General features: G+C 35.3%; 2 protein-coding genes across 4 annotated transcripts in view; both read left to right on the top strand.

Annotated features, from left to right (window-relative positions):
* Nucleotides 1-23,678, top strand: part of LOC117923564 (putative receptor-like protein kinase At4g00960) — a 54,734-nt gene that overhangs the window by 1,273 nt on the left and 29,783 nt on the right. The window contains exons 2-7 of one of the 3 annotated variants that reach the window (XM_034841908.1): nt 348-479; nt 817-938; nt 1,061-1,271; nt 1,406-1,643; nt 1,855-2,005; nt 2,133-2,591. In XM_034841908.1, the coding sequence (XP_034697799.1) occupies nt 348-479; nt 817-938; nt 1,061-1,271; nt 1,406-1,643; nt 1,855-2,005; nt 2,133-2,474 (1,196 nt within the window). In that variant the 3' untranslated portion in view covers nt 2,475-2,591. Of the gene's footprint in view, nt 1-347; nt 480-816; nt 939-1,060; nt 1,272-1,405; nt 1,644-1,854; nt 2,006-2,132; nt 2,592-23,678 lie in introns of those variants that run through there. The other 2 variants (XM_034841912.1, XM_034841910.1) reach the window with 2 other exon arrangements.
* On the top strand, nt 6,327-10,999 carry LOC117923557 (putative receptor-like protein kinase At4g00960). Its single transcript, XM_034841901.1, has 7 exons — nt 6,327-7,358; nt 8,237-8,362; nt 9,319-9,440; nt 9,559-9,769; nt 9,898-10,135; nt 10,261-10,411; nt 10,542-10,999. Exons 1-7 carry the CDS (start codon nt 6,485-6,487, stop codon nt 10,872-10,874), a joined length of 2,055 nt encoding a protein of 684 aa, XP_034697792.1. The 5' UTR covers nt 6,327-6,484; the 3' UTR covers nt 10,875-10,999.

Below are 23,678 nucleotides of genomic sequence, written 5' to 3'. Positions count from 1 at the left end.
AGCTTTAAATTACTGGTCTAGCTTCTGTTTTTGGTGAACTGCAATCTGCTATGCCATGCCTTAAATCTGTAGTATGGAAGATCAGTATATTCTGGATACGTGGATGCTCATTCTATAAATAGGGTGACATGATATATGAATTAAAAATCATTATTAAGGATCAAAATTTATTCCACTCTTATTCGCCCATACGACTCCTAATTTCTTTAATTTTAATTAGGAAATAAAGAGACCTGATTGAATTAGTGTGACAAAATTCCATGATGCATGCTAACTCTTCACTAGATAAAGCAATTCCAAAATTCAGCATCAGGAAATTTGATGAGAGGAAATTTGTGTTTTTGCAGGAAAAAGTAACAGAACGCGAACTGTAGTTATCATTGTTATAGCAACTGTTGTTTCTGTAATACTCATCTCCTGCATCTGCATCTGCATCTGCATCTTTTTGAGAATGAGAAAGCCAAAAGACAAAGATGAAAGTAAGTTCAAATGAACTACCCTTATTACTTGTTATTTAAAAATTAAGTTGCTTTCCATTTTTTGCTGGAACTAGTATCCTCAAGAAGTTTAAAAAATAAAATAAAAATAAAAAAATGAAAAAGCGACAGTCACAGTGCTGTTGCTTTTGGACTGACTAAGAATGAGATTTTGTAAGTGGGAATAATGAAGTTCCGGCTATTCATACAAGATTTTGTGTTGAGTAGACATTGAAACGCAGCCCAACACCCTTCAATTAAAGCTCCCCTGTATTTATGTTACTCCTGTATAAAGATGCACTTAATTACTTCATTACACTTGTGTGTTAACTTTGTGAAGCTGAGGAAGAAATTTTGGAAGTGGAATCCTTGCAATTCAACCTTGGTTCTATTAGAAATGCAACAGATAACTTTTCTGATTCTAATAAGCTTGGACAAGGAGGATTTGGAGCTGTTTACAAGGTAACGAAACATTGCCATTATAAGGGGAAAAAAAATCTCAACTCAAATTACTAAATTCCTTTAGACAATTAGACTTGCTTTGAAGTGTCTCAAATATTATACTTTGTTGTGATATATTTCAGGGTACACTTTCCAATGGACAAGATATAGCTGTGAAAAGGTTGTCCAAGGGTTCTGGACAAGGAGAACTAGAATTCAAAAATGAGGTCTTGTTAGTAGCCAAACTTCAACATAGAAATTTGGCTAGACTCCTAGGTTTTTGCTTAGAAGGAACAGAAAGACTTCTCATCTATGAATTCGTGCCTAATGCAAGTCTTGATCACTTTCTATTTGGTATGATTTAACTTCCTCCTATGTTTCATATGTACTCTGATCTTTTTTTTTTTTTTTTTATAATCTTTTACCTCCATGAGAAGGAGTTAAGAGTTTATAGTCCTTTCTAATGGCATCCATTTACAAATACGTAGATCCTATCAAGTGTTCACAATTATATTGGGAAAGGCGTTACAAAATTATAGTAGGCATTGCTCGAGGACTTCTATATCTCCATGAAGACTCCCGACTTCGAATTATTCATCGTGATCTCAAAGCTAGTAACATTTTGCTAGATGAAGAAATGAATCCTAAAATTTCAGATTTTGGTATGGCAAGGTTGTTTTCACTGGATCAAACTCAAGGTGATACGAAAAGGATTGTTGGAACCTAGTAAGTATCAAAATCTTGGTAGAGCTAAAAATTATGACCTTATATATTTTTACATTTGTTTTTTTGGTGATAAAATTATATATTGCTTAGCTATCTTTGTGTCTTAGCAAAGCAATCTCAAAATCTTAGCAAATACTTCATTATATCCCCTAATATAATCATGAATTCTATTATTAAAAATAAAATTGATCTAATTAATTACAATATACAGTGGATATATGGCTCCTGAGTATGCAATGCGTGGGAACTTCTCAGTTAAGTCCGATGTCTATAGTTTTGGTGTGTTGATTTTGGAAATTGTCAGCAGTCAAAAGAATGCTAGTTTTGGCAATGAGGAGAATATGGAAGGCCTTATAAGCTTTGTAAGTATAAACATCTATATGTTATATTAGTCATTTCCTAGAAATAGCATACTAGTAAAGCACACAAAATTGAAAGGCTTAAACCTTTTATTTGGCATTTTATGTATACATTATCAAACTATTGCAGGCATGGAGAAGTTGGAGGGAGGGGTCAGCTTCAAATTTGATAGATCCTTCAATGAAGTCCGGTTCAAGAAGTGAAATTATGAGATGCATACATATTGGGTTGTTATGTGTTCAAGAAAATGTAGCTGATAGACCAACCATGGGTTCAATTGTTCTCATGCTTAGTAGTTACTCTCTCACTCTCCCATTACCTTCACAACCTGGTTTCTTCATGCACAGTAGCACGAACCCAGAGACACCCTTGCTACAGGGATCCAATTCTGGGGTAACCAATTCTTCTAATAATGTTTCAGCACGCGTGTCCATAAATGAGACGTCGATTACTGAGCTCCGCCCTCGTTAATGTTATAGAGGTGAAAGTTATGTTGAAGTGTGACTCTTCTTGTTTTCTTGATTCCTGATCAATTCCTACCACATGATTTATTTTTTATATCAAACTAGTCTTGATTTTTGCTTCGAATACTTGTTGGATATGCATAATTTTTTATATCAATTGGTTGGAGTATTAAGGTTGAAAGAGAAATGCAAACAATTGCAAAAGAAAATAAAAATGGGGGAGAATTAAACTTTGTTATCTTCCACAACTCTCTTTTTCAAATATTACACTCTTATTTATCATACTCACACTTAGCTAAATAGAACCTAGCTCCTAATAATAGAACATATGAATCTTCTAGGATTTGGCAACTTAAAAATAGAAACTAAAATAATCACTTAAAACAAAATATTTTCCCTTGATTTTTAGAGACTAAATCTAGTTCTAATAGTTAAAAAGTTCCTAAATCAAGTTTAATTTTCCAACATGCCTTCTTAAACTGGATTTGTGACTCCAAGTAGCATTCTTAACCTTCTAAAATTTTCAAATTTGAGAGGTTTGATAAAAATATTAGCAATCTAATTTTGAGATTTTGTAAATTTTAATTACATTTCTGTTTTCATAATGTATTCTCTAATAAAATGATATTTAGTTTTTATGTATTTACTTCGACCATGGAAAATTAGATTTTTTTGACTATGCAATCATTGATTTGTTATTCGCATAGTGGATACCTTATTGAGCTTGTATCCCTTAGTCACCAATCATGTTCAGTGTCTCTCTACTTCCCATTTTGCATTTTCCTATGTCTCATACATTTATCTTACTCCAATTACCTTTTTCTCTTTTGGAAGGGATTTTAGTTCTCATGTGTTATCCTTCCCTATTGTTTTTATTGTCATCCACGTCATCTTTTTACTTTTCACCATACTTGAAGTCATGTCAAGAATAATTCTATTTTTTCTTTCAACTATGTTAGTTTGTTATTAGGAATGTGAAACCGTTGAAGGTTGACGAATTTCATAATTTTCACAATATTCTTTGAATTCTTTTGATGTGAATTCACTCCCTTTAAATTCTTTCAACTATTCTTCCTAGCTATATATGTTAATTTATTCTTATACTCCTGTGTAAAATTGACCAGCCAATTTTTGGCTGGACTGTGGTCACTCCTGTCCCAATTAGCTTGTTCCAACTGCGTCTTTGACCACTCCAGTCGAAACCAAACCTCCTCTGATTTCATCACTTTTATTAACTAAAGATGAGCACTTAGATTAATTAATTAAATACGAGAGGTAGCTACCAAAGGTAGGAAGCAAGGAAAATGAGAGGAGAAATTTGAAAGAAAAAATTAAATAAAATTGTGAATCTATCGTATTGGTGTGGTGGCTCGATGGGATGCATAAAATTAACTATGAAATGGGGGGCGATGAGAGTGCGGGACATGGGTGGGTCAAATTTAGAAATTTGGGTCATCATTTTCTTAAAAACTTGTATGGAAATAGGCGAGAAGGATATTCGATTGATAAAGCCAAAGTCTTTAGATTCCTGAAACTCCATGGGTCCGACCTCGTGTTGGTGCATGTATGTGAATGGGCATGTCAGCTTTTGGTTCAGCAAAGGCGTGTCAAACTTGTCCTCATGACTTTCTATTTGACAAAACCACAATCATAGGGTACGGTGGACAAAAATTTAGGTGAGATTTGTTTTTTTATCTGAAATATAATTAAGTCTGTAATTATATAATCTAATAAATATTCCCGTAAATGTCATTTAATTTACATACAAATTAAAGTAAAAATATCATTTAGCACACATTTAAAAATGATATGAAGTTAATTCTCTTATCAATGTCTCTCCTGCTGCTGAGGTTTCTATTATTGCGGGGATTTGAAAAGTATTCATTGAAGGGGTCCATTCTATTCTTTCTGTTCTTTTCATAATAATAGTCAAAGCTCACCATTATTCACGGCACGTTGGAAAGTATTCAGCAAATTGGTGGTATGTGTGGAATCACTCCTTTCATTATCAGCGTATTCAGACCGCATCTTTGATCACCAGTCCAGTCCCAATCAGATCTCTCTTCTATTAATTTCACCCTTTTTGCTAATTAAATATGAGAAAATTTGATTAACTAAATGTGAAACGCCACATACAGCTAGCTTTGGAAAGAAGAGGACAAATTTGACTGTACAGTAGTAAAAAACCTACGAATAAGTGACCTCAATGGAATGTGATTCATAAGGAAGATTCATGGGTGGGGTGATTATTAATCGGGAAGCTACCAGTCGGGTGCAAAAATTGAGGGCTTATGAATTATTCTTTTAAGATTTCGATCATCTTAACGTAGGAAGCCGAAAGGAGGATGAACTGACCAACAATGCGGCCCCACATTTCTTCTTTTCGTGGACGTGTTTATTTATAATTAGAAAGTTTCTCCAACTGCCTTTCTATGCGCCCTTTTCCCATTAGAACGTATCGTAAGGAGCCAGTTGCTTCTTCCAAAGCTTTTCAAATCCAGCTTCACACTGTTTTTAATTTGATAGATATGTTCAACTTATAAAATTTTTACTAAAATTAATTTTTTTAAAAAATTGTTTTCAAAATATATTGTCTAATGAAATAATTTAAAATATGAAAATTATCTTGAAAGCTTTTCATTACACATAAGTGCATAGTTCGTTAATGAAAAATAAATTAAAATTTTATTTTATTTCTAAAAAAAATTAAAAACCATTTCTAAAAAATATTCTCAGAAATTATTTTTAAAAACATTACTAGAAAAAGCCAAGGATTTTTTCTTGCATGAATTACTCAACTTTTAGCTAATCTGTATTGTTAATAATTCTTAAACCAATATTATTAAAACTTTTAATCCATTTCTAATGATTTAAATTACACCCCGGATTTTGGACTAGTATATGAAATTAAATTGTATTAGAAATTTACTATAATCTAACAATAAATATTTTCAACAAATGACTTAATTTTCTGACTCCAAGTAGCACACAATTTATTAAAAATATTACAAATAAGCATTGTAATTAAATAAATATTGCCCTTTGATTATGAGTCTTCCCTATATATTTGAACCAGTCCAATCCCAATCTACTTTGTTGAATCATTCCCATCCATTAAATATGAGATCTCGAGTTTCCAAGGACGATCATGACCGCATTAAAGTCTGGTGGTTGAAAAAATCAATTGGTTGCTAGCATTGTAAGATACTGATAAAGACATGACTGAGAAGACTTTTCATGGAAGGCATCAAAATACACACAAAGCTACGGAAGTGTGTAACCCATTTATTATTAGTCTAAGTTTCAGACTCAATTTGTATTTTCAGACAATTGATGCGTTCTTCTGCTTTGAAAATTCAAGTTTAGTACTTTCCTTTCTACAAAATAAAGTAATAAATCAAATTAATGTTTTAATGATGAAAAAATTGAACTAAACCAAATTTGATTCCATTTAGATGGTCTAATGCAAATTAATTGAGGTTTTATGTTTAATTTATTTTTAAAAGTAATTAAAATCAATTTGAATTTAAACTTCAAAATATATTTAAAATATCTAACTCAAAAGTATAAATATATTTAAAAATTAATTTGATCAATAATATGCTAATAATGAAATACTAACTAGAGTTATGCAATATAAATAATATATATATATATATATATATATAAAGCTTATAAAATATTGAACAATTATAAGATAACAAGGATGTCTTAATGTCAATTTGGTTTGGTTTGGTTTGATTGAATGGATCTTTCTATTTTTGATACATAGCGCCAAAACGAAGCCATGGATGGAACTTTTCTTTTTTCAACGTAGGCGGCAGAAAGTCACCTCGTACGGTTTGAAAAGTAGAAGCAATGGCATCTTTGTAACCACTCTCTCCTGCCTTCTTCCTTCTTCACCTATCCATTGGTGCCATTTATGAAAGGGTACCTCTGCAATTCTACAGACTGCACGGCATTGAAATACAAAAAGCCTGTGTAAGTGGATTGAAGAACTCATCCATCTTACAAATTATGAATTTAATGGTTGGAAAGGTGACGATAATGGATCCTCCAAGATTGCTTCTCTTCCTTTATCCCTTCCTCATACTTCACCTTCTTGGTGTAACAGTCCTTGCTCAGACAGACTTCCTTTACCACGTCTGCTCAGACAGTGTTGGTAATTACACCGATAACAGCACCTACGAGGCAAACCTCAACGCCCTCCTCTCCTCTCTCTCTTCAAACAACGAAATAGATTATGGCTTTTACAATTTCTCCTACGGCCAGAACTCCGACAAAGTTAACGCAATCGCACTTTGCAGAGGAGACGTAGTAACAGACGCGTGCCGGAGTTGTGTCAATGACTCTAGGATTCAACTCACTCAGCTCTGTCCCAACCAGAAGGAGGCAATAGGATGGTACGATAAATGTATGTTGCGATACTCCAATAACTCCATATTCGGAAAAGCCGAAACTTCGCTCTCCTTTTACATGTGGAACCCTGAAAACGCCTCCAATGTGAAAGATTTCAATCAGGTTCTGGGAAACCTGATGGCCAGCCTCCGAAGCAAAGCTGCGTCCGGAGATTCGCGTCACAAGTTCGCAACTGGAGAAGCAAATGTTACGAGTTTCGTAACCATATATGGGCTTATGCAGTGCACTCCTGATTTGTCCGAGTCGTCTTGCCGTGATTGCTTAGAGGGGGCTACCAATGAAATTCCAAATTGTTGTGATAGCAAAAAAGGAGGGAGAGTTATTAAACCCAGCTGTAATTTGAGATTTGAAACATACCGTTTCTACGAGTTTACTGCAGCTAACGCGCCCCCACCAGCAGCAACACCCCCACCTTCTCCTCCCTCAGCTGATCTTGCTCCACCGCCTTTGGCTAATACCACCTCTACACAAGGTACGTATCCCTATCTCCATGCTTGAAATTTAATTGATTCCATGATTGAGTAGATCCTTGATTGTAAAAGTTAGGTATTAATTAGTCTCTATCTCCATGTTCTAAATCTTATTGAGTTTATGATTCGCTATTCAAATTAAGCAAAATGATTCTACAAAGTGTAGCGAATTGTTGTAGTTGTCACTTGCCCAGTCCTCAACCCTCATTCAAGTCTTCTGTGATCGTCTCGTTCTCCACGGGGTAGAAGAGAAGTCATAGTTTTGCTTCCTGATATTTATAAGGTTAAGGCCAATTTAGAATAGTTTTTGTTTTTTGTCATAGAACCATGACTTAAAAGCATAATAATATTGTTAATAAAGATTTCGGATTATCTTTTTTAAAATTGTTTAAGATCCAAAAAAAGTTATTTGACAATTCAATTTTTTCGTTTCAAGTCATAAATGGATTCACACTATAATCAAGAACCATTTTGTTTCAAGTTTATTACTTTCTTTTCCAAATAATTTTTCTTTTTGAGTACTCTATAAACTTTTTTTTTTTGGATGGTTTTTGAGCCGTTTTTAATAGTTCCAACTCTCATAAACCACTTCTCCTTGATCTCTAATTTGGTTGGATTAAGTTGAGTTAACCCAACTTGAGCACCCATCAAAACCGAACAATCCATGAGAAGATGGAGACTCTTCAGTATTGTTACTTGGATACAAATTATAAATCTCAAAAATTTTCAAATTAACCATTTGTAGAGGGGAAAATAATGGATCCTTATGTTAAAAAGAAAAGAAAAGTAATATGTTGTATTATTCTTTACTATTTCCGCTGAGAGAAAATTAAGAATTCAATAATTAATGAAGGGATCTCTAAATATGTGGGTTCTGCAGGAAAGAAAAGCAACACCTCCCGGACAGTGGTCCTAATTGTTGTTCCCTCAGCTGTTATTTCTGTAATGCTCATCACCTTCATCTGCTGCTTTTTAAAAAGGAGGCGATCAAGGGAAAGCGTTAGAAGTAAGTTAAACATGCATTATCTTTTGTTGACTTTGCTTCTTGCAATTGAAATCATCATCATCTCGAAAAATGACAAGAGACAACTGTTCTCCAATAACAATTTAAAAATAAAAGCACTTCTCTTATTTTCAGCAAGAATGATGGGAAGACTTATATATTAGTTTTTAAAGTCCACCTTTGGATTAAATTAAAGCTTATGTTTGCAAGGGAAAAAAGAAGTCATATATTTATTCGGTTTCCAAAGCAAAAAAAGAAATGCTGAAAATCTTCTCAAATTCTTCAAAAACAGTAGACTTCCTTTCCCAGTTTCGAATGAGATTCACAAAGTCATTTCAACCATTGGTTGCATCTTTCATGATTTTTTTATTTTTTATTTTTTATGTATAATTTTAAATTTTTAATAATAAAATTACATCTAAGAACTTAATTTTAAAACATGAATTTTTTAAGTTTACTTTTTCCCCTAAAAGAACTTATCTCCTTACAAAATATATATATACATCTTAAATATATTCATAAAATCATTCTATCTTGATTGCTGCATGATACATTACATAAAATAACTATAAAAAATTAAAAAAAATACGAAATCATAATTGTAAAGTATACCACCACTAATGTGGGCAAATGGGATAAAAAGATTTTAAATTAAAAATAAGTTAATTATTTTAACTTAATTCTTAAAGTTAAAAATAAGTTTAAAGTTGTTATAATTATTTTATCAAACATATTTAATCTATTTAATAATTTAAATTAAATTATTAAGTTATTTTAAGTCATTAAGTTAGTTTACTAAACACTGTTTAAGAATGAGATTTTCTAATGAGGAATAATTAAGTTCTAGCTATTAAATGCAAAATTTTGAGTTGAGTAGAAATGAAAATGCAGCCAAACACTCCGATAAAAGTTCCATTGTACTAGAGATGCACTTACTTCATTACACTTGTCTTGTGAAGCTGAGGATGAAATTTTGAGCGTGGAATCCTTGCAATTCAACCTTGGTCCTATTAGGAATGCAACAAATAACTTTTCTGATTCTAATAAGCTTGGACAAGGAGGATTTGGAGCTGTTTACAAGGTAATTAAACATACCATTATATGAAAAAATAATAACAATCTTAACTCAAGCAATTAAATTTCTTTAAGAGTTTATTTTAAGTGTCTTAAATATTATAGTTTGTTATGATATATTTCAGGGTACACTTTCCAATGGACAAGATATAGCTGTGAAAAGATTGTCCAAGGGTTCTGGACAAGGAGAATTAGAATTCAAGAATGAGGTTTTATTAGTGGCCAAACTTCAACATAGGAATTTGGTTAGACTCCGAGGTTTCTGCTTAGAAGGAATAGAAAGACTTCTCATCTATGAGTTTGTGCCTAATGCAAGTCTAGATCATTTTCTATTCGGTATGTTTTAACTGTTGCCCAAATTTTGTATTTAAATTGAATCATTTCTTTTGAAATCTTTTAAGTAGAGAATGATCAAGTTAAGTGCATATAGTTCATTCCAATAACATATATTTACAAATATGCAGATCCTATTAAGCGTTCACAATTACATTGGGAAATTCGTTACAAAATTATAGTTGGCATTGCTCGAGGGCTTTTGTATCTCCATGAAGATTCCCGACTTCGAATTATTCATCGTGATCTTAAAGCCAGTAACGTTTTGCTAGATGAAGAAATGAATCCTAAAATTGCAGATTTTGGTATGGCAAAGTTATTTTCATTGGATCAAACTCAAGGTGATACGAGTAGGATTGTGGGAACCTAGTAAGTATTAAAATCTTGCTACAACTAACAATTATGACGACCTTGTATATTTCATTATATCTCCTAATATAATCACGAATTCTATTATCAAAAATGAAATTGATCTAATTAATTATAATATGCAGTGGATATATGGCTCCAGAATATGCAATGCATGGAAATTTCTCAGTTAAGTCAGACGTCTTTAGTTTTGGTGTGTTGGTTTTGGAAATTATTAGTGGTCAAAAGAACTATTGTTTCCGCAATGGGGAGAACGTGGAAGACCTTATAAGCTTTGTAAGTATGAATATCTACGGTAAATAAATCATTTCCTAGAAGTATTAGACTAGCTAGTAAAGCACACAAAATTGAAAGGCTTAAAAAACTATCTTTGACATTGCATGTGTACATTGTCAAATTATTGCAGGCATGGAGAAGTTGGAGGGATGGGTCAGCTTCGAATTTGATAGATCCTTCGGTGAGCTCGGGCTCAAGAAATGAAATTATGAGATGCATGCATATTGGGTTGTTATGTGTTCAAGAAAATGTAGCTGACAGACCCACAATGGCTTCAGTTGTTCTCATGCTTAGTAGCTACTCTATCACTCTCCCATTACCTTCACAACCTGCTTTTTTTATGCACAGTAGCATGGACACAGAGGCACCCTTGCTGCAGGACTCTGATTCTGGGGCAACTAGGTCTTCTGATAATGCTTTGTCCGTCAATGATGCTTCAATTTCTGAGCTCCACCCTCGTTAGTGTTGTGGGGATGCAGGTTATATATGTTGAAATGTGACTCTTCTTTGTTTTCTTTGTTCCAGATCAATTTCTATGACTCCATTTATTTTGCATATCAAATCGATCTTGATTTTTGCTTTCTTGAATACTCGTGTGATATCCCAAACGTCATCATTGTTCAAGGATTAAGATAAGAAGTTTGGCTTGGGAATGCTCCAAAGTTTTTGTTGATCTAGATATGTAGTGATTTGAATTTAAAAACTGCCCACTGATGATGCACAGTTGTTAATGCCAGCAAGAGTGCACGTTGACTGGTCGATTTCCTGGCGTGCCTTCAACCACATCTGTCCCAATTAACTCATTTACAAGCAGCATACTTGACCGACAGTACCGCAGATATCTATTCTTCCAAGTTATGGTAGTTTATTCTTATCCTCCTGTGGAAAATTGATAAGCCAAAGTTTTGGCTGGTGTGCGGCCACTCCCGCCCCTATCAGCTTGTTCAAAACGCGTCTTTGATGACTCCACTCAAAACCAAACCTTGTCTGATTTCATCTTTTTTATTAATTAAATCTTAGCACTTTGATTGATTAAATATGAGAGGTAGCCACTGGGGGTAGGAATCAAGGAAAGTAGGAGGAAAATTTTGAAGAAAAAAATTAAACAAAAATTGTGAATCTATTGTATAGGTGTGGGGGCTGGGGGGGTGTGTGGGCGATGAGAGTAGGACTTTGGTGGGTGAAATCTAGAAATTCGAGTGATGATTTTCTTAAAAACTTCTATGGAAAGAGGTGAAAAGGATATTCAATCGATTTGATAAAGCCAAAGTCTTTTGATTCCTGAAACTCCATGGATCCGATCTGGTGTTAATGGTGCATGTATGTGAATGAGAATGTCAGCTTTTGGTTCAGCAAAGACGTGTCAAACTTGTCCACATGATTTTCTATTTCACAAAACCACAGTCACTGGGTACAGTAGACAAAAATTTAGGTGACTGGTGATACAAAAAATAGGTACATACCGCCCCAAGTAGTCCTCGAATGATGCAGCTCATTCCAACCCTACATCAAAGAAAAGAGATGTTCCCTTGGTGCCATCCACCAAAGGTACCACCATAAATCCCCACCTGATCATTGGGATGCTTGCACTGACAAAGCTTGTGTTTCTTGACTTGGAATTTAGCTAAAAGGCTACAAACACCGTCATAACTGACCCAAAAAAGTCAACGAACACTATTATATAAAGGGCAAGCCAGCCTGTTGTAAAAGAGATGACGAGAAACACAAAGTTCATCAGGAAAAATCGATTCCAAATTTGGCGTCGTCCATGGGAATGTCTAAGCCTTGCTTAGCTTGAACAAGAAGCCATCGTGAAAAATCGAAAGTGAAGTTGAATCTTTCTAGGGAAGTCTTCCTTTATTTCTTTCCCTTAGAAAAATTTTCTTTTCACTTATTTATGTCTTGCATGATATTCAAGAAAAAACAAGCTTTGAAGCTTCAGAAAATCAAATACAAATTGAAATAGCATATTGTAGACCTTCCATTTTGTCCCTTTAGTACATGTCTTTAAGTTTACTTCCAATGTTTCACAGTGTTTCTTTGATGGCCCATTACTACTCGTGTAGCTTACCTTTTCTGAGCCACTTTGGAAACTTTGGTTTAGGGGTTTATCCGGTTCCACGTTATGACTTTGGTTGCCTTTCAAGTTTAGATTAGGCTTCACTTAGGTGCACTTTAGGTTAGACTTAGTTGGGTCTACCTAGTCTCACCCTAGGCTTGTATAGGTATACCCGGCCCATTAGGCACTACCTTAGGCCCATTTGGGCACACTTGACCCATTAGACATTCTTAGCGTGACTTGTTTGGTTGCATGGCTCATTTATCTTATTTATTTATTTATTTATATTTTTTATTATTATTGTCAATTGCTTTTATTTATTTAGTTATTTTATTTTATTTATTTGTTTGTTATCTTGTTATTTATTCATTAATCTATTATTATTATTATTTTATCATTCCCTAACTTATTTATTATTTTATTTATTTATCTTTTATTCATTTATTTAATTTAATAATTTGAAGTTTTTTTTATAGGAAAATCTACCAATGGAGCAGTTTTTAGAGAAGATAGGACTCTTTACGTGAAATAGAGAGTTAGGAGGGAGGAAGACTCCTTAGAGGGAAAGACTTCAAATTGCTATAAAAAGCTCTAGCAAATGGGTGTAGAGGCTATAGGAAGAGATATAAGAAAAAAAAGTATTTCAAGGAGAGATTTTTTTTTAGGACGCGAAGAAGAAAAGGAGAAGGAAAGACTTCTTGGATGGTTTTTAGAGGAAGAGAAGGGAAGCACGCAAAATAGAGAGAGAGAGAGATCTGAGACCACACACGAGTGGGGATTTTCCTGCTGGAAGAAGGGCTTTGCCAGACACATTTGTTATAAACTCCTTCATCCCTATTATCTTCTTATTATAAATTAATCTTCACTGGATTTTGAGTTTCCTAGATGCTTGGGTGTAGAAGGATAGAGGTTGTACGTTTGTTGGCTTTGGTGCTAGATTGCTTATATGGTTCTTGTTGTTAGCTTTCTTTTTCTTTGGAGTTCCCTAATTTTGGTTTGAGAATGAAATGTTCTTTTTTTTTTATTATTTACTATGCTTTACATGAGTATCGTGGTTATCTTTGTTTGCTTGAATTTGCTTGTACTTCTCTCACCTTTCCAAGCCCATTGAATAAGCATGAAATGTGGCATTACTATGTTCTTGTTTTTACTTGTTTTCTTTTTCTCCTCTCTGTTTCATTCATTTCCCATTTTTGCACCTTCCCCTGTTTTTCTTATTCTGGCGGCCCATTGAAAATGCCAACCTAGCCTCCTTGCTTAAGGTGGTCATCCCTATGGTTATCTATGACTACAAAGATCAAGCAGAATAGGGATGTGAATTTTGAGCTTCAAACTCTCCCACTTGCCAATCTGGGAACATATGTGGTAATGGAGTTCTACCAGAGTCAAATCTTCAGAAACAACAATAGCAAGGCTTTCCTCATGATGAGAAAAAGCATTGATGCACATCAGGGGATGATTTGTGATTCGGAAAAGTTGATCATTGATGACTGGACTGCTCAAAAGATGTAGGGGTTTGTGATAAAGATGAGAACGTTTTCTGCTTAAATGGGAATGTTAAGATATGGACTCACACATATTTAACAATGGTTCATGACTAAGCTATTCGCTTTTTTCGTATTTGTTTTGTATCGATTTTCTATAGTATGGGCAACCTTATGTGTAAAGCCCAGTGCCATAACGGGTCTTAGATGATGAGCCTAAGACTCGCGAGGCCCAATAATCCAAAGGGTATGGTCCCTAAGGCATAGAGGGTATAAATATAAGGAAAAGTGTTTGTTCTTATATCACATCTTTTTTAATAGAATTGAACTCGTTCTCTCCTGTTCCCATTGCCTGAGAGAATACAGAGTAAGGTGGTGCCCTTTACAGCCTTAGAAGATCTATACCTCTTCATCAAGCGCATAATGGACTCGGGTATGTTCCAAAGTGAAAGAAGACATGTTTTAAATGAATTGATATATATAAATACATATATCATGTATCTATGTTTGGGTGATCATGGAGAATTTAAAAGATTCAGATAATTTGCAGGCTCCTTGTGACGCCGCTCTTGGCGTCGTTGACAAATGGAGAAGATGACCTCTGTCTTGGGGTCGTTTGGCAGCGTCGTGTCGCGTCACTGCCGGTGATGTTGGACGATTGCACCAACACCATTTTGGTGTCGTGGATGACGTGGCTACAGGTGACCTTGGGTCATTTGGGGTGCAGTGAATAAAGAATAATAATAATAAAAAAAAATTGGGCCAAAGCCCAATAGTCCATGACCATTCCCTTTAAAAAATATTAGCCAAAATACCCCTGAACCGTATCGCGAGGGACGTTGCCCCCCGCACCCCCCAACCTATCGTTTGCCCACAAAAAAAAAAAAAAAAAGCTTAAATGACAAATTCTATCGCTCTGCTTCGCTTCGGAATTTACCCATTTTTTCTCCCATCAATTGGTATCAAGGCTTGTATAAATATACATATATATACATGGTTTTATGCATCAATTGATATACTTATATACATGGGTTTATGCATAAATAAATAAATAAATAAATAAATAAATAAATAATTTTAATTAAATTATTTCTTGCTATATTTGTGTTTAATATTTTAAAATAAATGAATTATGTATATTTGTTGCCAAAGTGACCTATATTATGTAATTTATTTATTTTATAATATGTAAACATGTTATTATTATTATATAAAATAATCGGCCCCAAGGAAGATTATTTTAATGTAATAATAAATAAAGTAGTCATAAATATCCAACATATTAAGTATATCTTGTATGTTGTATGTCAGTCCAAAGACAAGCATATTGCTTCAATTTTATTGTCAATATTTATGAATTAATTTTGAAAAGGATACCAATTACAAGTTGATATTTTTGTCCAAAGACTGAATATTAATGTTTGTGCTAGGTATCTTGTATGATGTTTATTTATTCATGTGTGTATGATGTTTATGTGACTGATTGTGAGCTTTATTATTATGAATTCAACATCTTCTATATTTGCAAATGTTAATAACATTCTTGTGCTTAATGGCACAAACTTCAAGAAATGGAAGGAGCACGTTATAATTGTGCTCGAGTGCATGGATTTAGACTATGCATTAAGAAAAATCGCCCTCCAGACCTTACTAGTGCCAGCACTATTGAGCAAAGGTCTCCCATGGAAAAATGAGAGTGATCCAATTGCATGAGTCTAATGATAATGAAGCACTCAATTCCAGAAGCTATAAGGGGCGCAATACCTAAGGAAACCCAAGCGAAGACATTCTTGGACTAGATAGCAAACTGATTCGCTGCAAACGAAAAAGGTTGAGACAAGCACTATTCTTAGTAAGTTTGTCTCCATGTGGTACAAAGGAAAATAGAATATAAGGGAGTACATTATGGAAATGTCTAATCTTGTGACTAGACTCAAGGCACTAAAGTTAGAATTGTTGAAAGACATACTCATGCACTTGGTCTTGATCTCTCTGCCTACACAATTTAGTCCATTCAAAATCAGTTACAACACACAAAAGAAAAAATGAACTTTGAATGAGCTTATTGCTCAATGTGTACAAGAGGAGGAGAGATTGAAACAAGAAACGATAGAAAGTGCTCACTTGGCTTCCACATCTTAGGGATTTGGTACCGACAAGAAAAGAAAGAGAGACAATAAAGGAAAATAAACTGCATTTCTGGAACATCAAAGCAAAAAGTGCATAAGAAATAAGATAAGGAGATCACTTGTTTCTTTTGTAAGAAGGCTAGTCATATGAAGAGGACATGTACCAAATAGGCTGCTTGGCGTGAAAAGAAAGGTACACTTCTCAACTTTGTTTGTTCAGAAATTAATTTAGCTATAGTGCCTATTGACACTTGGTGGATAGATACGGGTGCAACTACTCACATAAGTGTCACGATGCAGGGTTGCCTAAGGAGCCGAATGCCAACTGATGGTGAAAGATACATCTATGTGGAAAATGCCAACTGTAGACTCTGGATGTACTTTGGATTTGGAAGAGACTTTTGTAGTACCATCGTTTAAACGGAATTTAATTTTTGTTTCATGTTTGGACAAATTTGGATATTATTGTTCATTTAGAAATTGAATGGTTAGTCTTTATCTAAATTCAAATGTTTTTGGTACATGTAGTCTAACAGACAAATTATACAAATTGAATATAAAGGCCTCTAATGGAAATGAAACCTTGCATTCAAGTACTTATGACATTAAAAGAAAATTAACAAATAAGAATTTATCAATGTTATGGCACAAGCATTTGGGTCATATTTCAAATCAACGTATTCAAAGGCTTGTGTCAGATGAATTCTTGATCCACTTGATTTCTCAGACTTTCAAGTCTATAGACAGTGTATTAAGGGTAAACAAACAAATATGAGGAAAAAGGATGCTAACAGGTGAGATAACGTCTTGGAATTGATACATATGGACATTTGTGGTCCATTTCCTACTCCTTCTTGGAATGGACAATAATATTTTATCACTTTCATTGATGATTACTCACGCTATGGCTATCTTTATTTGATTCATGAGAAGTCTCAGTCATTGGATATGTTCAAGAATTTTAAAACTGAAGTTGAGAACCAACTAAGCAAGAAAATAAAGGTCGTCAGATCTGACCATGGAGGTGAATATTATGGTAGATATGACGGATCCGGTGAACAACGTCCAGGGCCATTCGCCAAATATTTGATAGAGTGTGGTATCGTTCCTCAATACACCATGTCGGGGAATCCAAGCCAAAATGGTGTAGTAGAGAGGCGAAACCGTACTCTTAAAGATATGATGAGAAGTATGATCAGTCATTCCACCTTACCAGAATCACTTTGGGGTGAAGCTGTCAAAACTATAGTTTATATTTTGAACAAAGTCCCAAGCAAAGCAGTAGCCAAAACCCCATATGAGTTATGGACTGGCAAGAAACCTAGTATTAAGCATTTGCATGTCTGGGGTTGTCCAGCTGAGGCTAGGCCTTACAAGCTAAATGAAAAGAAATTGGACTCCAGAACAGTGAATTGCTACTTTGTAGGGTATTCTGAAAGGTCAAGAGGTTTCAAATTTTATGACCCCTCAACTAAATCCTTCTTTGAAATGGGCAATGCTAAATTTATTGAGGATGTTGAGTTAAGTGGGAGAGAACCATTAAGAAATGTGGTTTTTGAAGAGGAATCTGTCAGTATTCCTATTATTACAACTAGACATGGTCATATTATGTTTGATGACACTATCCAAAATGTACAACCAATAACAAAGATTGTGGACACACTTGAGATTCCTCCTACTCAAGTTATGGAACCTGTTCAAGTTCATGAAGAGGTAACTCAACAGCCTCAAGAACCTCAAGTACAAGTGCCACTGAGGAGATCCACTAGAGAAATGAGAAGTACAATTTCAGACGATTATGTTGTATATCTTCAGGAACATGAGTTTGACATGGGTCTGGAAGACGATCCAATTTCAGTTAGTCAAGTCAAACAAAGTTCTGACTCGGAAAAGTGGATAGAAGCCATGACAGATGAGATGAAATCAATGAAAGACAATGGTGTTTAGGACCTAGTAAAGTTGCCTAAAGGTGTAAAACCGATTGGTTGTAAATGGATTTTTAAGACCAAGCGGGATTCAAAAGACAACATTATTAGATACAAGGCACGCCTAGTCGCAAAAGGTTTCACTCAAAAGGAAGAGATTGATTATAAGGAGACCTTTTCACCGGTTTCGTCAAAAGACTCATTTAGAATCATCATGGCACTTGTAGCTTATTATGATTTAGAGCTGCATCAAATGGACATTAAAACTGCGTTTCTTAATGGTAACATTGATGAGACAATATACATGGTGCAACCAGAGAACTTTGAGTCTAATGATTCAAAGCAACTTGTATGCAGATTAAAAAGGTCCATATATGGTTTAAAGCAGGCATCTCGACAATGGTACCGAAAGTTTGATCAAGTGATTACTTCATTTGGTTTTAAAGAGAACACCGTTGATCAATGCAAATATCTCAAGTTCAATGGGAGCAAATTCATTATCTTGGTGCTATATGTTGATAATATTCTACTTGCTAGTAGTGATGTGGAACTCCTACATGAAACCAAGCGATATCTATCCAGTAAATTTGACATGAAGGATCTTGGTAATACATATTTTGTGCTGGGTATATAGATCCATAGGGATCATTGAAAATGTATACTTAGGTTATCACAAAAGGCCTACATCGATAAAGTGTTGAGTAGATTTGGCATGAGCAATTGTGTACCAGGAGACATGCCTGTGGCAAAGGGCGATAAATTTAGTTTGCACCAATGTCCGAAAAATGAACTTGAGAAGAAGGATATGGAAAGGTTTCCCTATGCCTTGGCAGTAGGAAGTCTTATGTATGTACAAGTTTGTACGTGTCCGGATATTGCGTACATTGTTGGAATGTTAGGTAGATATTTGAGTAACCCAGGTATGGATCACTAGAAAAAGGCAAAACCGGTTATACGGTATTTACAGAGAACTAAAGATTATACGCTCACATATCGTAGATCCAGTCATTTAGAGATCGTGGGATATTCGAACTCCGATTTTGTGGGATGTCTTGACAATAGGAGATCCACTTTAGGCTACATCTTCATGTTGGCTGAAGGAGCAGTTTCATGAAAAAGTGTTAAACAAACACTTATTGCTTCTTCCACCATGGAGGTAGAATTCATAGCCTGCTATGAAGCATCAAACCATGGGATATGGCTACGGAATTTTATCACTCAGTTGCAGATTGTTGATGGGATTGAGAAACCATTGAGAATCAATTGTGATAATAAGGTTGTAGAATTATATTCTAAGAACAACCGAAGTTTGTCAAAGTCCAAACACATTGACATTAAGTTCTTGGTTGTGAAAGAAAGAGTTCAAAGTCTTCAAGTATCAATTGAACACATAAGCACAAACTCCATGGTTACAGATCCACTCACTAAGGGTTTGCCACCCAAAGTATATCATGAGCATGTCACACATATGGGTGCATGTTGTACATATTGATGATGTGCTAGTATAGTGGGAGTTTGTATTTAGAGTTTGTTTTTGTTTTCTTGATGTGATATTATGTTTATGTTATCTCTACAGACCTTGATTTTAAAGACTATTGTATTTGAATACTCTGAATTAAAATAATGACTTTCAGAAGCAGTTTAGCATCAAGTGTTGAAAGTGGAATTTGACTATTTTTTAGTCATAAAGTAGGACCAATTGGAAATAGACATATTATAAATCACATGCTATGTAATTTCCATGCTACACATTCATACTTGATCTATGTTGCTAATTTTGTTAATGTTGTGATCATTGATGGGTCTAATTATAATTATGATTAATGAAGGCCGCTTTGATCCTATGTTAGCATAATTAGTAGACCAGATTGTTTAAGAATATTTAGATAGAATAGTAAGATGAGCTCAATAAAGTACTATCATGAACATTGTTTTGTAATATATGTGGTCTAAGTGGGAAATTGTTAAGATATGGACTCACACATATTTAACAATGGTTCATGACTAAGCTATTCGCCTTTTCGTATTTGTTTTGTATCAGTTTTCTACAGTATGGGCCACCTTATGTGTAGAACCCAGTGCCATAACGGGTTTTAGATGATGGGCCTAAAACTCGCGAGGCCTAATAGTCCAAAGGGTATGGTCCCTAAGGCATAGAGGGTATAAATATAAGAAAAATTGTTTGTTCTTATATCACATCTTTTTTAATAGAATTGAACCCGTTCTCTCCCGCTCCCATTGCCTGGGAGAATACAGAGTAATGTGGTGCCTCTATAGCCTTAGAAGATCCGTACCTCTTCATCAAGTGCATCATGGACTCGGGTATGTTCCAAAGTGGAAGAAGACATGTTTTAAATGAATTGATATATATATATATATATATACACATATATCTTGTATCTGTGTTTGGGTGATCATGGAGAATTTAAAAAATTCAAATAGGGAAGTCATCGACTTTTTGCTTAATGGAATTGGATAAAGGAGAAGAAACTTCAAGGAACTAGGGAGCAATGTACATAGAAACTTTACAGCTTTTGCAAAGTTGCAGTTCTTATAGAATCAAATGAGGCTTCAGGTTCATTTTCTGATTACGAAAATGTGACACGACATAATTACAATGCTAAGAAGGCATAGCGTGTCAATACAGAATAGCATTGTTTGGAACAAGGCCTGTCAGTGATGATAGTAAACCTGAGAATAGCCTCACGTGTATGCAATTTCTGCATGCATGATTATCTTTTGGCGTACCCCCACACGTGCATGTGTCACAATAAGACTGAAGAGACACTGTTTCCATGGAGGTGAGGAATTAAATGACATTCTCCCTAATCAGCAGACCTCATCCTTGCGACAATGAAAAATCTCTACAATCTCATGATCGGAAGATTCGGGAAGAAGCTTCAAGGGCAATGATGGTTCTGACTACATAGCTCTAAAGGCGTCGGATATAAAAACTGCAAAAATGGGTTGGGTTCATTTGAAAGGAGTCGTTTCAGTGGCAACATGCTTTCTAGTTAAGGGTCAAGTTATTCCGTACAGTTAGGATCTATTGATAGATGGGTGATTGTGGCCCAAATTCATTACTGTTGGTGTAATTAAAACCATCTCGACTTACCCAAGGGATTTTGCACTCTGGGCCGTCTCTTTTGCATGGCCACCATCTGCCTCTCCTTCTAATCCCGAGCCTCGGAAGGATAAACTTGTCAAGTGAGCTGCCAAGATTGACCTAGAAAGATGCATATGTTGATAAAGTGGTTCATTTCTTCAAATACCTCAAACCAGAAAATGAGTTCATGTACTTCTAATGGCGGTAGTTCATTTCCACTAAATTAACGATCCTTGAAGACGCGTCCAACACAGCTCTGCCCATGGTGAGGTTGATTAGTTTAGTGCCAATGAAAACTGCAACATGGGTTTTGGCACATTTGGGAATGCAACATGGAAATCTGGTTCATCACAGGTTTCTAGAAATTATGGAACTCAGATTAGTGGTCGTCATGGTGGGCAAGTTGGCTACGATGGTTGATAGGGTACTCGATTTCCTTGGATTCAGAGTGACAAGATAGAAAAGAACGTAGTGATTGGCAATGGCATGGATAAAGAAAGCTATTAGAGGGTCGACAGGAGACTCCAATGATTTGTCGAGCCCTCCAAAGACGATAAAAGCTTATAAGCCCACCACAGGGCAAACTTAAAGGCTTGTATACTAAGTTTGAGAAACAAGGCCTAAACTTGGGAGGCCCAGTTTGGTTCTCTTCACACATCTTAAAGGACCAGCTTAGAGAGACAAGGCTCTCTTCACCCCCAACTAAGTTTGCAGAAGACCCGATAGGTCTATTCTCTAAGCGGTTGACCAGGCCATTAAAACCCTGTCTAGTTACTTGGAGAAAGGAGACTGTATCATTGATGGTAGCAACGAGTGGCATGAGAACACTGGGTCTAACGGCTACTGGAATTCCAGGCACCAGGCTGATATTTGCCATGCCTATCAACTCTTGAAGGAAGGTGGATTGAAAAATGAAAACATCATTGTTTTCATGTATGATGACATCTCATTCAATGAAGAGAACCCTAGGCCTGGAATTATCATAAACAGCCCACATGGTGAAGATGTTTATGAAGGTGTACCAAAGGACTATACTGGAGAAGATGTTTCTGTTGACAACTTTTTTGCTGTTATCCTTGGCAACAAAATGACTCTTTCAGGGAGTAGTGGGAAGAGTTCATTCATCAATAAGATCACTAGGGTTGATGTGGATGTTCAGTCCTATGCATTTACTACGAATTCACTCTTTGTAGGTCACACAGACTATAAATACCTAAGATACTAAGTGATAGACACACTAGGGATATTGGGTCGGCCATTTAAAGATCGTAACATTATTGAGATGTGTAGTATCACAGCTTTGGCACACCTACGAGTTGCTGTCTTGTTTTTCTTGGACATCTCAGGTTCATGTGGGTACAGCATTACTGCACAGGCAACTCTTTTTTTTTTTTTTTCACAGCATCAAGTCTTTGTTTATGAACAAACCACTCATCATTGTCTGCAACAAGACTGACTTGCAGCCCTTGGAGGGTATATCAAAAGAAGACATGAAGTTGGTCATGGAGATGAAAGTTGAAGCTATGAAGACTGTCATAGGTCAAGGAGGTGATCCTTTAAATGACGAAGGAGTGTTGTTGACTATGAGTATTTTGATTGAGGAGGGGGTGGTTTCAATGAAAAATGCAGCTTGTGAGAGGTTATTGGATCAGATGGTGGAACTGAAGATGAAGTCTAAGAAGATTAATGATTGCTTGAATCAGTTTCATGTTGCAGTGCCAAAACCTTGAGACCAAAAGGAGTAGCCACCCTGTATACCTCAGGTAGTTTTGGAAGGTATGGCAAAGCAGCCAACAACCGAAAAGGATAATAGGAAGCTTGAAGGGATTTGGAGGAAGAGAATGGTGGTGCTGGTGTGTACTCTGCTAGTTGCCCTTGCAATAATGATACAGATGGCTTCAATCCGCTTATTCAACCATGATAAAGAATCTTTGGGATCAGTTCATGCAATTAATGGTAAATCATGCAAAGGAGCAGTAGGGTTGAATAATTCAACACCAAGTCAAGGAATTCCTAGCAAGCCCCATCCTTAATTCAGGTAGTAAGTAAATGAGACATCCGCTTGTAGTCACATTATCAGTTCCCTTCTTGACTCGGGTCTGCAATACTCAAGTAACGAGGATCTAGCAATAGCTACAATCACCAATAGTACAGTCTCAAACTCACTCTCAGGTTCTATCCCAGCATGGCCACCTTGGTGCACACCTCTTACTCTTCTTATTCCTCTATTTGTTTCTTTGATTGAGAATTTACAATTTTGAATTGAATTTTCAAATCCATCTTCAACTGAAAAATTCCAGTTTTAAAAATCCATCTTTACATTTCTTCTAGGCAATAAAAACTCTCATTTTCAATAAACCTTCTTCTTTTGCTGCCAAATTTTCCTTCTAGCATGCATTCTCTTGATAATCTTCATGGTTTTCTTGATTTCATCAAGCATGAACAAACTTCATGGTTCCAAATAATGGGACTGATTGAATTAGTTCGTGCAAAAGTAATTGGGGAATTGGTGGAACCCCTACACAAAATCATTTTTTTCAAAACTCTCCATCGCCGCCAGTTTT

This window comes from Vitis riparia, chromosome 10 (assembly GCF_004353265.1).
Source record: "Vitis riparia cultivar Riparia Gloire de Montpellier isolate 1030 chromosome 10, EGFV_Vit.rip_1.0, whole genome shotgun sequence".
Lineage (NCBI taxonomy): Eukaryota > Viridiplantae > Streptophyta > Magnoliopsida > Vitales > Vitaceae > Vitis > Vitis riparia.
This window is presented reverse-complemented; position numbering and strand designations above follow the sequence as displayed.

What these genes read in the sequence shown, in the direction of transcription:
- LOC117923557 (XM_034841901.1), top strand. Translation starts at nt 6,485, where the DNA reads ATGAATTTAATGGTTGGAAAGGTGACGATAATGGATCCTCCAAGATTG. An exon ending in TCTAGATCATTTTCTATTCG is followed by an intron (nt 9,770 to 9,897) that starts GTATGTTTTAAC and finishes ACAAATATGCAG; the next exon opens with ATCCTATTAAGCGTTCACAA. An exon ending in AGTAGGATTGTGGGAACCTA is followed by an intron (nt 10,136 to 10,260) that starts GTAAGTATTAAA and finishes TATAATATGCAG; the next exon opens with TGGATATATGGCTCCAGAAT.